This window comes from Astyanax mexicanus, chromosome 4, assembly GCF_023375975.1.
Source record: "Astyanax mexicanus isolate ESR-SI-001 chromosome 4, AstMex3_surface, whole genome shotgun sequence".
Lineage (NCBI taxonomy): Eukaryota > Metazoa > Chordata > Actinopteri > Characiformes > Acestrorhamphidae > Astyanax > Astyanax mexicanus.
In genome coordinates this window covers 28,985,047-29,002,399 of record NC_064411.1, presented here as the reverse complement: position 1 = coordinate 29,002,399, position 17,353 = coordinate 28,985,047, and the positions used below count along the sequence as shown (strand labels likewise).

At 38.9% G+C, this 17,353-nt stretch overlaps 1 protein-coding gene across 5 annotated transcripts in view; it reads right to left on the bottom strand.

The window, feature by feature from the left end:
• efr3a (EFR3 homolog A (S. cerevisiae)) overlaps positions 1 to 17,353 on the bottom strand; it is a 110,930-nt gene that overhangs the window by 65,563 nt on the left and 28,014 nt on the right. For all 5 annotated transcript variants that reach the window (XM_022679258.2, XM_022679257.2, XM_022679256.2 and 2 more), the window contains 3 exons: positions 5,503 to 5,579; positions 3,529 to 3,656; positions 3,260 to 3,410 (listed from right to left, as the gene is read on the bottom strand). In XM_022679258.2, the coding sequence (XP_022534979.2) occupies positions 3,260 to 3,410; positions 3,529 to 3,656; positions 5,503 to 5,579 (356 nt within the window). The remainder of the gene's footprint in view (positions 1 to 3,259; positions 3,411 to 3,528; positions 3,657 to 5,502; positions 5,580 to 17,353) is intronic.

The following is a 17,353-nucleotide window of genomic DNA, read 5'->3' as shown; positions in this document are numbered from 1 at the left end:
ATAAAGGACTTCAAGTGCACCTTATAGTGTGAAAAAATAAATAAAGATTGTAAGAAATGTAAAATGTAATTATATATTTTATTATAAGTATTGTTGAAATACTAAAATACTAGAATATACTTGTAGGTTTGAGGGGAGATAAAGCCAACGTGGGGCACTGGAATAAAGAATGCATCATAAATTTGATAGAGGATTTTTTTTTTAGTACCTTACTGTAAATATCTCAGCTTGAATTTAAGAATTTCTGAATTGTAAGCAAGCGCACCATGCAGGCAGAGGGATGTACCGACCGAATGAGTCGTAAATGAGTCGTATTCGGCAAATATTTGGCATGAACGGAGCTAAACACTAAAACTTTAAATTAAAAATAGTAATTAACTACTTGTTCTGAGTATTCCTTTAATTTTAGGAAGTAGAACAATGCATATCACTTAAAAAGCAAAGTAAGCTTAGCTTAACATTTCTATGTTTATATTTCTGTTTTAGTTAGTAAATATATTAGCATCTGATAAAGTTCAGTGTTGAGGACATATTAAAAACTACATATTTTAATATAAAATTTATCGGACATTTATAAACTCTTCATATGAACAAACCCATGTTGGACTCACTTCAAGTGCGTGTTCTCCTCTATAGAGATTCTCTGGCATGGCATCACTAGTTCTCACATGCGTTAATTTTTGGCGTGTTCTCGTAATAAAACGTGTTTCTGGAGAGTGGGAACTCGTGTAATTTTCACTATGTGGGGGGTGGGGTGGGAGTGGATAAGAGCTTCAAAGTTTATTGTGGCAGCACAGTGATCTCGAGGCTGATCCCCGCCACAGTGAGCAGCTGCTCGTCTCAGCTCACAGAGAAGCAGGCTGGGTCATCAGCAGCAGCAAATTACGAACGCCAGGTTGATTACAACAGAAGTTGGGGTCAAAATTGGTGGGGTAATTAATTGCATAAAAAAAAATGACTATGCATTACTGCTTCCAAATTAATCGCGTGCATTAACGCTTTAACATCAACAGCCCTGGAAAAGATTAAACATGATGCATGCCGCACACGCAGGTGATTTCTGGTGTGAATGGGTTCAGTACAGGAAGTAATAAAGTTTATAATAACAGACAGATGGAAAGATAAACTCAGAGAAGAAAAGATATTAAAAAAATAACTTTTCTGCCTGAGTCAGAAACGCTGGCAGCAGTGCACTTCACACCCGCCGCCCACCTATTGGCTAATTCCATTAACTCTCACTTTCTCTCTCCTCTCTCTGTCTTTCTCCTGCCTTCTCTATGAACTCCATTCCCCCCTCCCTTACCTCCCACCTCCCTCCTCTGCCTGCACTCATCTTTTTCTCCCTCTCTCCATCCAACCTTCTAACCTCTGCTAAATTATGCAGTGTGTGTCCCATCCAGAGGAAGCACTTCAGATGCCTCTAAACGAAGTCTGAAAACCAAGAACACACGCCCTGAGGGTTAAAGGCATTAGCTGAGGGTGCTGGGCTTCTCTCTCTCTCTCTCTCCCTCTCTCTCTCTCTCTCGTGCCCTCATCTGTCTATACTCACCTGCTTTCCAACATCACATTTACTGGTGAAGCAAAAAAGCATTCTAAGGATGTGCTGAGGATCATTTGTCTGGTTGGTGGACTTTTCTCAGTCCAGCAGTGACACACATGCAAAGGTCTCATTCCATCGTTTTTTCATTCATTTTTAAATATTTAAGTGTGGTCTCTAGTAGGGGTGTGCAATATTATATCGTATACAATATATTGTGACACAGAAATATCATGATATTAAAAATCCATATCGTGATAATAGGGCTGTTCTGTCTTAAAGTTAGTCTATAAATTATTTACTGTGAAGCTTTAGGTGTATTTATTGTATAATTGTTTTAGTTTGCAGTTTATATGCATGCACTAAATATTCTGCAATATTCTTTGCTGCATCATATTATTTTATGCTATATTATTTATTTTCCCATTATGATTATACTGTTATACTCTTATACTATATTCCTGAAATGAATGAATTATTTTAGTTTTCCTATATCGCCAAGTATATCGTTATCTCAAAAATACCCTGAAATATCGTGATATTATTTTAGAGCCATATCGCCCACCCCTAGTCTCTAGTATGAATTAACGTAAAAAAGTGCACCAGAGATCCGGTATAACGCTGCTTTAGTCTGGGGAAGAAACAATAGGATTTCTGCTCTTGCTCAAGAAGAATATTCATAAAAGCAAACGTATCGCCTCTGATTGCCTAACAGCACTGAGATACCAGGAAGATGAACAACAGTTAAAAACCTTTTAAAATAAATACAATTTTCATATCTGTCACGTCTCCCATTTTTTTACCCCTCTTTCCCGCCCTCCTTTAGTAAAAGCTAATTTTGCTGAATTTGTGCATCCTTTGTTCAATTTGAAATCTATTGAATAAAAAAAAAGTGCCTTCCTGACAAAAAAGTGAAGACTTAATATAAATATCTAGAAAAGTGGTTTCATTTAGGCTGTATTATGAGAATTACATATGTAGGAATGTCCACAACATTTCAGTGTCAACAATTGTAGGCCTAGCAGATTCTAAACATCTAACTGTAGTTTGTAGTTTGTGTTTCACAGGTGGTTATTTTAGATTTCTTGTAAACCTTACAATGTCTTAAAATGTAAGGGATATTGAGCCTCGGTTGGGCTGGTGGGGCGGCTCAAGGCGGACGGTGGAAAATTTCCCTTATTTTTAAATTCAAAAATTGACAGGTATTAATTTTTCTACTAATAACAGACTTCGCAATGTCATACTGTATGTCACTTTACAACAACTTTTTTTAACATGGTAAACCTGCAGATTACAGTCCGATACCTCTGAATGGCAAAAGAGCTAGCGCTTAGCACAGTTAGCAGCTAAAGCTAACCCAGGTTATTGCTAGCCGGGGTAAGCATCAGGCTACAGGCCGATAATACTTACCTCTGAGCGATGAAAGAGGTAGCGCTAGAGATAGCACAGTTAGCACGGCTAATGCTAATACTGCTCCAGTCTCTGTGCTGGAGAACTAAACTGAATCTCCAGTATGAAGCTGTACTTCAGCAGAGTGGCTTTACTGCTCCTTAATACCTGACTGATAGAATTCATACATAAGGAGCACCGGATTATAAGGCGCACTGACCATTTTTGCGCCTTATAGTGTGAAAAATACAGTGTATAAATATATATATATATATATATATATATATATATATATATATATATATATATATATATACACAGACACACACTTACAGAGTTGGTTCCCAGCACTTGAAGGTCTGGTTCCTTGGACTCCAGCAACTTGGCCACCATATGAAGAAAACTCTCCACGAACGGTTTAATACTCTGTGAGTGACAGGCCATGAGCAGCTGGTCCAGCGCTTCCATCGCTATAACCACATACCTAAACACACACACACACACACACACATCAAGTTAATAATTATACTCTATATATTATACACTAACATAATCCACCAATACTGGTGTGTGGTATGGTATTATTTGTGTGTGTGTTGTACCCGTAGCGGTGTCGAACCACATCTCTGCTGAGGCGCTCGGCGAGGTATTCTCCAATCCGGTCCAGCTTCTCTGGAGCAGATACAGCAAAAAATGTCAACTTCTCCATATCAGACTTAACCAATCCATCCTGGAGGAAAAGAGAGAGAGAGAGAGAGAGAGAGAGATTGAGAGAAAAGAGATGAGAGAGAAAGAGAAAAAAAGGTTAAGAAGATAGAGACAGAGAGAGAAAGAAAGAGACGAGAGAAGAAAACAGAGAGAGAACAGAGAGAAGAGAGAAAGAAGGGAGAAGAAAGAACAGATAGATGAGAGAGAGAAGAAAGAGACGGCAGAGAGAGAAGAGAGAAATGAGAGAGAGAGATAAGACAGAAAAGATAAGAGACGAGAGAAAAGAGAGACAAGAGTGAGAGAGAGAAGAGAGAGAAGTGAGGGGAAAAGAGAGAGAAAAGAGCCGAGAGAAAGAAGAGAGAGACAATGGGAGAGTGAGAGAGAGAGACAGAAAGAGAGAGAACCCGAGAGAGAGAGGGAGAGAGACAGAAGAGAAAGAGAGAGTGGGAAGAGAAGAGAGAGACAGAAAGAGAGAGAAAGAGAAAGAGAGACAAAGACAGAGTGTGGATGTTTAGTTAGTAGAGTTTAGTACAACAAAAACTAAATTAAATTTCTAAAGTTTCTCTCTAAAGTTTCTCAGATCTGTTTATCCCACAATCCCCCTGGAGCTCCGCTCAGCTACAGCTCTCAAACTGCCAATTTACTTAAAGAGCTCTTGACCAGCACATCACTCCACAATCAATGGGGCATTGTGCACGCGTGCGCCTGTGCGAGAGAAAATAATGCCGGTGGCATTCATGTTATTACACAATTATGCCATATATAATAACAGTGGCTTAATGCGGCCCAAATCTAATCTTTTTCATCATATGCCACACAGATGTGTTATTTAAAAAAAAATAAATAAATAAATAAAAATAAACTCCTACATGCTTTCATCATCACGTATGTATCGATGCGTTTTCCTTAACCTGGCGCTGATTGGTTTTAGAAGGACATGCGTCTGACGTTGGCGTGTTGACAATTCAGCGGGTGGTTCATTCGACGGGAAGCCTTTCCAGGATAAGGATAAAATGAATGAACAGATGAATTTCATCTCCATAGTAGTGCTGCTATTGTGTTTTTTATACCAGCAGCAGCAGCAACTTCAGGCACTTTTCACAGGTTCATCACACCAAATTTCAATGAAACATTTCGTCTCCTCCTCGCCCCATGTGCTTCCAAGGCTCATTTTTCCTGCTTTTTGTTGAGGAACGCTTGCTCAGCTTCCTGTAATTGATCCGAAAGTTCGAACCATCTAGAAAAGCGCTTTCACACTGCAGGCGAATCGGACCATGGTTCAGAAGATCCGCACCGAGACCACCTCTCTTGGTCGGACCAAAATCTGGTCCTGTGGTCCGGACCGTGGTTCATGGCTCCTTTCACACCTGCTACTTTGGTTCGGACCAAACTGAAAAGTCTGAAAGCCCGGACCAAACGAGGCAGGAAAAAAAAAGAAATGGGTGTGGCTAAACAATGTGGAATTTTTACAGTGCGCTGAAACGCATTCTCAGTGATTAGCCCAGCTGTCAGTTACTGGAACTCCTTGATCCTGCTCCTGTGATGCTGTAGATGAAAAATGAAACCGAAACTTCACGTGAAGCATTATTTACGTCATAGACTTGTCATAGAGCGTCAGTTTAGGAGCACAAACTGTTCAGACAACTGTACCATTAGAGGAACATAAGAAAAAAATATAATGTAACCAGCATAAAATAAATATCGAATTCGGTGAGCAAATCAGATTTGAGCCCCTTTGGTGTGTGTGTGTGTGTTCTGTGCAGGTGTGTGTGTGTAGCACAGTAAGCATATTTTAATAATAATGAAAAAAAAAAAACAATACTGTGTGTGTGTGTGTGTGTGTGTGTGTGTGAATTTTAGTGTCCTACCTTTGGGTCCTCTGGGAAGATGTTATCCACCAAGCGTTTATAGCGGGGCCGACACCGCCCACAGCATCCACACACACCTGCAGGGAGAGACATCTTTTAGCGCACATTTACACACACACACACACACACACACACACACACACACACAGACCTCCAACAGCAGATGTGTTATGAATTGCTGCCTGGGGTGGGAAGTCACGCTTTCACGGTTTTCTGCCCAAATACAGATGATTTATTCTAAAACGGTGGAAATTCCAGCAGACCACATAAAGAGAAAAACCCCACAAGAACAAACACTAGGGCTGGACGATATGGAAAAAACATATAATCACAATATATTTCTTAATTTTGGTTAATACTATAAAATTTTGCCATCGATATGAACAATATGCAATAACACACTAAAAGCTAGATGACAAAAATAACCTAAATAGATCCTGTCTGACAACATGATGCAGATAAAAGATCTCAAAAAACAACACATTATTATACACCGACTTGAAGAAATTCAAAAACAAATAAGAAAACAGTCATTGATCATCTATCAGCCTGGAAAAGGTTATAAAGTAACTTCTAAAGCTTTGTGACTCTAGAGAACCACAGTGATTCACTATTATTCACTAATAGAGAAAACCTGGAACACTGGTAAACCTTACCAGGAGTGACTAGCCGACCAAAATGACTCCAAAAGGGCATGAACAACTCATCCAGGAGGTCACAAAAGAACCCAGAACATCATTTAAAGAACTGCAGGTCCCACTTGCCTGCCTTAATAAATACCCTTTTCCCTTAATAAATGTAATATCATTTACCTCAAAAACACATTCACCATCAATCTAACCTGCACTTGTTTATTTATAATTTATATTTATCCCTGGTTACTCCCATTCACGCCTATACATTGCCCCTACCAAATCCTATACTCTTTCAGAGCTCTAATCCAGTCAAATTGTTCTGCACTCATCTATTTAATGTTATTTCATCCCTTTCAGCCCTCTTAAAGGCCAGGTGGGAAATGGCCCCTGATTAGGTCACAAATTCCTTTCCCTTCAAAGTCAAATGAGCACTGTATGTTAATCTACACAGATTTCTCTCCTGAAAACTGTTTACTTGGGTAAGTAGACCTGTCACAATAATGGCAATATCGATTTATCATACAATAAATGCACATGATCTCAATAAATTTTGATAATTGGGATATTGTCTATTGTGTTTATTTGTATGTTTGTTCACATATATAACAGTGAACAGTATTTCACTCAGGCATGCTTCAATAAATGTGACTCCATACACACAGTGTAGACAAAAGTAGGTGAAGAAATAAGTATATCATTCCCAAACTAATTATAATAAATGATTAATTCAAATGTTGCGGTCATTAAAAAAAAAGTGTTTAATTTATTTTTTACACTATTCTGTCATCATTATGACAGTGGCATTTAATAGTCTTAAAATGACAAAAATATTGGTTATCGCAATAATTTCTGGGACCATATATCATCCACAAAAAAATTCTTATTGTGACAGGCCTACTTTTTGGTAAAGTTTCTCCAGTACTAATGGCCCTGTCCCACTGCGATTGCGTCTAAATATCCACTAAAGTACGTCCAAATTTATCAGAAAACACTGCGTCCACTGAGTGAACGCGCTGCGTCCAAAATACGTCCATATTCCGTCTAAATTGAAGTTGGACGCCGACTTCCAAATTTGTACGTCGACTTCCACTTTTTGGACGTCGACTTCCAACTATATATGGTTGTTTTTTCTAGTGAATCATCATTTCTTCTTGAGCTACACAACCATGGACCACAGATTCCTTGCAGTGGTGGTGCAGCAGCAGAACATACTCCTCCATGTGCTGGACCAGACCGGGAGGAGGAGGAGGCGGCAGCAGGAGAGGACTGTATGGGTCAGGCCTTGGATTGTACGCCGGGTGGAGTTTGGACTGTATGACCGGCTGATGGTAGAACTCTGCAATGAGGATGACAAATGGACGTCGACGTCCACCTGTATCCACTAAAATACGTCCGTACTGCGTCTAAATATCCACTAAATTACGTCCATATTAGTCGCCGTCCATTCCGAAAATTTTGGGAGGTACCAAAACCACTTTTGCGTCTAAAGTGGACGGCAACGTCTAAACTACGTCCACTTGGACGGTGCCGTCCAAATATCCACGTCCATACTGCGTCTAAATATCCACTAAATATCCACTAAACTGCGTCCACTGAAATTAGGACGTACTTTAGTGGATATTTAGACGCAATCGCAGTGGGACAGGGCCTTAAGGCTGGGTGCAGCAGCATTAGCATTAACCACTAACATTTCAACATGGCAAACATGCAGATTACGGTCCAATATACTCGCCTCTGAACGACAAAAGAGCTAGTGCTGCGGTTAGTGGCTAACGCTACTGCTGCTGCGGCTGCACCCAGCCTTAGTGCTGGAGAAACTTCATTGAAAACTCACCCTTATAACGCTGCACTTCAGCGGAGTGGCTTTACTGCTTTTTAATACCTGACTGGTAGAATTCATACATTAGATGCACCAGATTATAAGGTAGACTGGCGATTTTTTGGGAAAATTAAAGGATTTTAAGTGCGCCTTACAGTGCAGTCAGAACAAAAAAAGACTGTCAGGAATTTAAGAGTATAAATGTCCAAAAGAACAAGATTTTTTTCCACAGGGAGACTACGCTAACTCTTCATGACTGGATAAGTAGCTCTGATATCTGGAATAAATTCAGAGTAGAACCATGCTCATTTGCATACAGAGGAGTCAGCTGAGGTGGTTCAGATAACTGATAAGGACGGTAGCCTGAAGATGGAGGTGTACCAGACACCAGGTTAAACCAGGGCCCACTGCCGGGATTAAATATCTGGGTTGGCTTGGCTTGAAAGTACTTGGGGATCCCCGAGGAGGATCTGGTGGAAGTGGGTGGGGATAAAGGATGTCTGGGATTCTTTGCTTGCTCTGCAAAAATGATATTTTAAAATAATTAAATATAAAAATAAAAGCCTGCTTGTGCTGCTTATTCCTCTTTTGGATTAATGATTTACTTAGCCAGAGTGTTACTTGATAACAATCCAGTTTTTTTTTTTTTTTTTTTTTTTTAAGAGGAAGCAGCAACAGGCCGATTGACTGGTAACTCCCTGAAAACGGCAGGTTTAAGTTCATTTTTACATTCTCCATGCAAAAAAATTATAAATTACGAAAACCAGCATTCAGCATCACCGGTTTTCAATTTTATGAGCCATTGTTAGCCACAAAGCTAACAAACAGGCATCAGTCATTATGCACATTTTCTAACAACATCTAGTGTTTCCTTTAAGAGGAAGCAGCAGCACCGACAGGCCGACTAGCGGTTAACTTCCCAAAATGGCAGGTTTAAGCTCATTTTTAAACTCTACTGGCAAAAGATTAGTTGATAACAAGCAATCAGCATCAATTCCCACAGTTTGCATCACTCTACTTGGTTTACGACTTTATTAGCCACTGTTAGCTATGTTGCTAACAACCAGGCATCAGTCATTAAGCACATTTCTAACAACGTCTACTGTTTCCTTTAAGAGGAAGCAGCAGCAACGACAGGCAGACTGACGGTTAACTTCCCAAAAAAGTTCATTTTTAAATTCTACTTGCAAAAAACATTCAAGGAAAACAAGTATTTCGCATCACTTCTCACATTTTGTATCAATTTACCCGGTTTTCAATTGTATTTGCCATTGTTAGCCACAAAGCTAACAAACAGGCATCAGTCATTATGCACATTCCTAACAACATCCAGTATATTTTCTTTAAGAGGAAGAAACAGCCACGGCAGGCCAACTGACAGGTCACTGCCTGAAACTGCAGGTTTAAGTTCATTTTTAAACTCCATTTGCAAAACAATTTACAAAAACATGCATTCAGCATCACTTCTTACACTTGGTATTAGTTTACTTATTTTACAACTTTATTATTAGCCACTCTTAGCCACATTGCTAACAACCAGGCATTAGTTAGTTTGTACATTCTCAACAACATCCAGTGTTTCTTTTAAGAGGAAGCAGCAGCAACATCAGGCCGACTGGCGGTTAACTTCCCAAAACGGCAGGTTTAGGTTCATTTTTAAACTCTACTTGCAAGGAAAACAAGTATTTAGCAGCACTTCTCAAACTTTGTATCAGTTTACTCGGTTTACGACTTTTTTTTAACCATTGTTAGCCACTTTGCTAACAACCAGGCATCAGTTAGTTTGTACGTTCTAAACAACATCCAGTGTTTCCTTTAAGAGGAAGCAGCAGCAACAACAGGCCGATTGACAGTAAACTTTCCAAAACGGCAGGTTTAAGTTCATTTTTAAATTCCACCTCACAAAACAATTTAGCGAAAGCAAGCATTCAGCATCACTTCTCACACTTTGTATCAGTTTACTTGATTTACAACTTTATTAGCCACTGTTAGCCATGTTGCTAACAACCAGGCATCAGTCATTAAGCACATTTCTAACAACGACTACCAGACGCAGCAACAACAGGCCGAATGACAGGTAACTCCCCAAAACAGCAGGTTTAAATTCATTTCCCCAATTTACACGGCCAATTACCCAACCCACTCACTAGGACTCCCCCTATCACTAGTAATGCCCCAACACACCAGGAGGGTGAAGACTAACACATGATTCCTCCGATACATGTGAAGCTACCACTTCCTTTTTGATCTTTTCATTGCCGGAATTGGAGGAAAGCGCAGCGACTCGGTTCTGATACATCAGCTCACAGACGCCCTGTGCTGCGGACATCACCTTAGGAGTGATGTGGGGAGAGAGCGCCATCTACCCACGCGGAGGGAGCAGGGCCAATTTTGATATCAATGTATCGAGTTTACAATTTTAATAGCCATTATTAGCCATAATGCTAACAACCAGGCATCAGTCATTAGTCACATTTAACAACATCCTGTGTTTCCTTTAAAAGAAAGTAGCAGCCTGGGCAGGCTGACCAAGAGGCAACTTCCCAAAACGGCATGTTTAAGTTCATTTTTTCAAGCTTGGTATCAGTTTAGCCAGTTTTCTTTTTCTTTCAAGCTGTACTGTTATTTAATGCTATTTTAAATCATTCTAAAGTAGCGGTAGCAATAACTGAACACCTGTCTGCCATCTTGGAGGTTTCTATACAAACTCTATTAGTGAAGACCATGATGAAAACATGTTTAAATACACACACACACACACACACACACACACACACACACACCAGCCTTGACCTGTTCCACAGGCCTGAAGGTAAACTTCACACAAGACTGGATTTTCTGGTCCATACAGCGATCTCTGCGCATTAGCATATCCTGCATCCCCTATACATAACAGGATCAGCTCCCGCTCTGACAATGCACTGTGGGATGTCACATGGAACATACGGATATGCATATTAAACAGGGATATGCAAATTAAGCAGGAGAGCTTTAAAAGAAAAGACTACGTCAATTATTTAGCTGCTGTGAACCCTGCTCGACACTCGAGTCATGGGAAAGAAAGTTTGTGAAAGTTTACTAAAGAGACGATGCGTGAGAAATCTCTAAATATAAAACTATATTAGAGATACACAACACACATTCACTTTAGCAGTGCTACTCAAGTTACATAAAGTACACCTTCTTATTTGATGTTTTTTGCAATTTCTGTATTTAAATTAATTTTCTACATTTCTAATTTTTTAGGGGTGAAGCGATTTCTCAAGTAATTTGAGTTACTCAATTAAAAAAAGCGAATTATTTTCTGTGGCTCGAGGAATCACTTATTATTTATTTAAAAACACAGAGCCCAATATTTCTCACTGACTACTTTTAATGTGGCACAACATGCTTAGTGCTACGTCACCCACACACAGGAGGAAGTAGAAGGAAGTGGCAAGGAAAAAGAGCAACAACTTACAAGAAAATGGCGGTAGTATGGAGGCATTTTAGGCTCAACAACAAGAACAACACAGTGACATTTATTCAGTGCAGCGTGGTCCTTCCTACCACAACAGCACTTCTTCAATGCTGCAACATCCAGAATCCAGACACCCAGAATGAAGCGATGGAGCCGAAACCAGGTAAATTTAATTTAACTTAATGTATCTTAATAACAGAACGACAGTGCTCTGGAGCACTGATTATTAGGAATACTGTCTAATGTATGTGGTTAGTTTATTACAACGGAGACAATTTACATAAATACATGTTAAAGTTAAAGATTTGTCAGGTCCCTGCCAGCTCTCAAAAAAAAAAAAAAAAAGGACCTTCGGTGCATTCCTAAAGCCTATGTATATGCACTGTGCAATAGGGGTGTGCCATATCATATCCAACATTTTTGATTATTATGAACAATATTATACCCTGAAATATTGTGCCATCAGTGGCGCAGTGGGTAGCACTTCCGCCTCACAGCAAGACGGCCTGGGTTCGATTCCCGGCTGGGGCGTCCCGGGTCTTTCTGTGTGGAGTTTGCACGTTCTCCCCGTGTCTGCGTGGGTTTCCTCCGGGTGCTCTGGTTTCCTCCCACAGTCCAAAGACGGCACGTTCAGGCTAATTGGAACTTGATTGAAATTGCCCCTTAGGTGTGAGTGTGTGAGTGAATGTGTCTGTTTGTCTGTCTGTGTCCGTCTGCCCTGCGATGGATTGGCGGCCTGTCCAGGGTGTATCCTGCCTTCCGCCCGATGCCTGCTGGGATAGGCTCCAGCACCCCCCCGCGACCCTTCACGGATTAAGCGGTTGACAATGAGATGAGATGAGATGAGATATTGTGCCATATCACCCACCCCTAATTATCACATCAGGGTACAACTTTGTTTTTTTGTTTTTTTAGTAGAAGAAAAATTCACACTGTTCTCATCACTTTCCCATTATATATCTACTAGAGACAGAATATATCTGTCCAGTATCATTTATTTTACTTTAATCCTGCATATATGCAGTTATTTGCAGTGCATTATTAATAGTATCATGACATTCTGGATCATTGACTTCTGTAATAAATCTGATAAAATTCTTGTATTTTTAAATATCTCAGTTAGGGGTCTCCCATATCATATTGTATGCAATAATACAATTTAATTTTTAATTTGTTGCAGTAGTGTATTCTTGAAATATATATTTTTAAATAAAGTGTTTTGTTATATAGCTAAGAATATCCTTATCGCGAAAATAACATGAAATATCACAATATTATTTTAGGAACATATCACCCACCCCTACCCTAAAATATCGTACAATATCACCCACTTCTAATTAATTATCACATTAAGTTACCACTTTTTTTTTTTTTGAGAAAAAATTCACACTGTTCTCATTTCTCCTTATTATATATCTACTAGAGACAGATTATATCTGTCCAGTATCATTTACTTTACTTTAATCTTGCATATATGGAGATATTTCTGTTACAAATCCTTCAATTATTTAATATCTCAGGAGTGTGCTATATCATATCTTATACAATAATAAAATGTAATTTTCATTTTGTTACAGTAGTGTATTCTCAAATTTCTTTATGTTTTAATTCAGTGTTTTGTCATATCAACAAGAGTATCGATATCGTCAAAATATCATGAAATATCACAATATTATCGTAGGGCCATATCGCCCACCCCTACTGTGTAATGTTGTCTGCCCTTTATCCAAAATCATGCATACAGTAAAGTTACGTATTAGATTATCAGAAAGACTGATAAAATAAGAGAAAGCAAATTAAGAGTTCAAGTCACAGCTTCAGAGCCGAGCCCACACACACGTGAATTAAATTTATAACACACACACATAACACAATTTCAGCAAGTGTCCACAGAGCAGCAGAAGCTGTTGACCTTGAGAAGACCTGGGCAGCCATCTGGACAAGCCAGACAGATCACCAGGAGAGCAATCATACTCTCCATTTCCACTGGTTACTCAGATGATTACGCCTTTATCGTCAGCATGAGCCCAAGTTAGTGAAGTAAGTGTGTGTGTGTGTGTGTGTGTGTGTGTGTGTGTGTGTGTGTGTGTGTGTGTGTGTGTTTGTGAGGATGAACAGATAGTTCGTATTTATCTGAGTACGCGATGCTCTGTCTCAAAGGCTGCTTAATAATTAAAAGACTGAAGAAATCGGAGAGTACCAAAGCAGCCACCAGCCTCTTCTCAAATTCAACACCCCTCACACACACACACACACACACACAATTCTGTCTACTCACAGATAAGTCTGACTTGAACCCATTCACTCTCCTCCACTGAGTCACTGTGTTTGTTTGTGTGTATGTGAGTGTGTGTGTGTGTGTGTGTGTGTTGGAAAAGGGGGAAACTGTAAAGTGAGAAGTGGAAATGGGGCTGACCATTATCAAACATCTGATACCCCTACTGAGAGAGAAAGAAAGAGAACGAGAAGAAAGGATGAAAGGATGTAAATGCATTATTTACTACATTCTATTTAAAAGCTTATATATGGCTTATATATTTTTCAGGTAGAGGTTTGGCATAAAAAAATAACATTTTGGAGTTCACCACATTCTAATTCAACCTTTGGTTCAAAGTTTTATTTTGGTCCCAATAAAAAAAAATATTAGTTTCAGTGCATCCCTAAATATCAGAAATATTTTTTGGTCACCTAGATCACATTGGGACAATTGTATAGTGAATGTTACTGATAGTATTTAGAACATACACTGTACAAACCTGGTGTTTCGTGCATAAGCGTACCAGAGTTTGGTTCAACTTATCCGATTCATCTACAGTGTAAAAGCACTTTTCTGGATGGTTCAGTCTTTTAGACATATTGGAGAAGGCTGATTCAGTCTATAAACAAACCAGCAAAAAAAAAAAAAAAAAATCTGACTCCCCTTGGTGAGCAGGAGCATCATGCAACACTATGGACACAAACACTTCGACTGTTAATTAATTTATTTACTGTAACACTAGATTAACCCTTATTTAGAAACAGAAATAAAAGAAATGCGCGTCAGATTTTGACACCTGCAAAAAGCAAAGCAACTCAAAGAAATCATAACTAACATTCAACAAACCAATGAATATGAAGTATAGAAAGACCCGCCCACACAGATGCTGTCATGATCATTAGCTACATGTAATAAAGTTCTTTAATCCACTCACTAAACTGCAGTGTGAAACCAAAACTAAACGGAGCAAATGTTCATTACACAATGTAACAAACACACAAGCCTTGATGTTAACTCCAGACTGGCCCAGACTTTCAGGTGTGAAAATGCTCTAAGACATTTTTTTCTATTTATTTAATACGAGTGACAATTTTAAGACCACTTTTGCATTAATAAAAAGACCCAAAGCACACAAAAACAGTCAGATGTTTGGACTTTAGACTTCTCCCAGTAATTAAACAAAAAAAAATCACTATATGGCTTAAGTATGCAAAACAATAGCATAAATATCTTATTTTACAGATTATATGGCACACTATCAGTGAACATCTGTATTCTGGTCTAGGCAGACTGGATCATAAAGTGTATTTTAAGCAACACTAGTGACGTATATTTGAGCATACACATCATTTGAGTCAAGGAAAAAGTTTGATGGCTCTCTGAGGTATTGACACCTGTCTATAATTTGGATTGAATATAGTTGTTTTAGATAAGCTCTGTCTGTTTGGTACTGCTGACTAAACTTGCTGACTAAATTAAATTTAAGTTCATACTTGTCTGTGGGATTATGGGGCCGTTTGTTCTCTTAGCACTGACATGAGGTGATTTTCCAGCTGTGAGGTGTTTTTCAAACATAAAGGCTGGACTTCAGCAATTCCAGTCAGAGAGCTTTGGGATCAGATTGGGGAAACCTCTCTCCAAGCAAAACCGGTTTGCTTGTTAATGATGCTGTTATCTTTTGTACTAATTATTCTTTTTTCTGTAATAAATTTTCTTATATACAAAGAACAGTATCAGCGAAGACTTATTTCATGCATCTACATGGCATCACAGCTCAAGATACTACACTAGTAAGAAACAGAGGTGTCGCCATGTTTCCCTTCTAATTCAGCAGGTCTCACTGCTGGAGGGGGGAGAGTGGCACCTAAAAACAACTAAACTGTAATTCTTAAAAAAACAAACATTTTCTTTCAAAGCAAAAGTCAAACGAGTGCTCGATGTTAATCTACACAGATTTCTGTCCTGAAAACTGTTTATTTGGCAGAGTAAAGCACTTCTGTTTATTTACAGGAAGCATAGACTGCCAGTATTTTAGGGTGGTTAGCAGCAGCGGTTAGCAGCAGCACTTAGCACTTAGCAAGTGACGCCTGACAGCCCTACACTAAGGAACCCTAAGTGTTCTGGTAATCAAGAGGGCTATCAGCTAGAGGTTCATCCCACATATCTTGTTTTAACCTGGTAAACACACAGGCTACAGTCCGATATACTCACCTCCGCCACAAGGGAGCTAGCACTTAGCTCGGTTAGCGGCTAATGCTAATACTGCTCCAGTCTCTGTGCTGAAGACCTAAACTGAAACTCCTGTATAACTCTGTACTTCAGCAGAGTGGCTTTACTGCTCCTTAATACCTGACTGGTTAAAAATTATACATAAAGTGCACCAGATTATAAGGCACACTGGCAATTTTGGGGAAAATTAGGAATTTAAGGGCACCTCATAGTGCTAAAACTATAATAAACAGATTTGTATCAATTTTATAAAAAAAGGTATGAGGATATGATTTGATATAAAGATAATCAGTAATATTCTATACTAAGAATACAAGCTTACTAAACCATAGCTCACATTTAAACAACCACTTCATGTACAGCATGTTTTCACATATCTAAAACTCTAAAACTGGATTGTTTGAGAACTGATCACTTTATTATTTGATCGCTTTATTATTATTATTTATTATTATTTTTCGCACTATAAAATTCTTTAATTTTCCTCTTTTAATCCAGTGCACCTGTATGAATTCTAATAGTCAGGTATTAAGGATCAGCAAATTCACTCTGCTGAAGTACAGAGTTATACAGGAGTTTCAGTTTATAGTTCTCCAGCACTGAAACTGGAGTAGCATTAGCATTAGCATTAGCCTTAAACAGTCAGATGTTTGGACTTTAGACTTCTCCCAGTAATTAAACAAAAAAAAAATCACTATATGGCTTAAGTATGCAAAACCATAGCATAAATATCGTATTTATATCTTTTATGCATTAGCATTAGCATTAGCCGCTAACCAATATTTCCCTGTTCATTGGTAAGTATTATCGGCCTGTAGCCTGCTGCTAACCCTGACTAGCACTGCAGGAGCGGCATTATCATTACCTGGTAACCGCGCTAGCTCTTTTTTCATTCAGAGTTGAGTATATCAGACTGTAGCCTGCGCGTTTACTGTGGTAAACTAGTTACGTAGAACAAACTGCTAGCTAATATCACCCTGGTTTACCGGAACACTCAGGGATCCTAGGTGTAGGGCTGTCGGGTGGTTAGTGCTGAAGAAATTTGGGAATTTTGGGAAGAAATTTGGGAAGCTTACTGTAGATAAACGGAAGCGCTTTACTCACCCAAATAAACAGTTTTCAGGGAACAAATCTGTGAAGATTAACATACAGCGCTCATTTGACTTTAAAAGAAAATGTTTTGTTTACTTAGCTTAGCTTTACTTAACTTAGTTAGCTAACCCCCACCACCACCTAAAATGCACCTTATAATCCAGTGCGCCTTATGTATTGAAAAAGACCAGAAAATAGACGTTCATTGAAAGTGATAGTGATAATCATGATCTTATAGTGCGTAAAATACAATACTTTAAGCTCCCAAGGCCTGTAAACTACAATCCACCTATCTGGGCTTCGATTTTACATCCTTAATGAGAAGTTTAGTGATGTTCAGAAGGAGCCAATCGGAAACT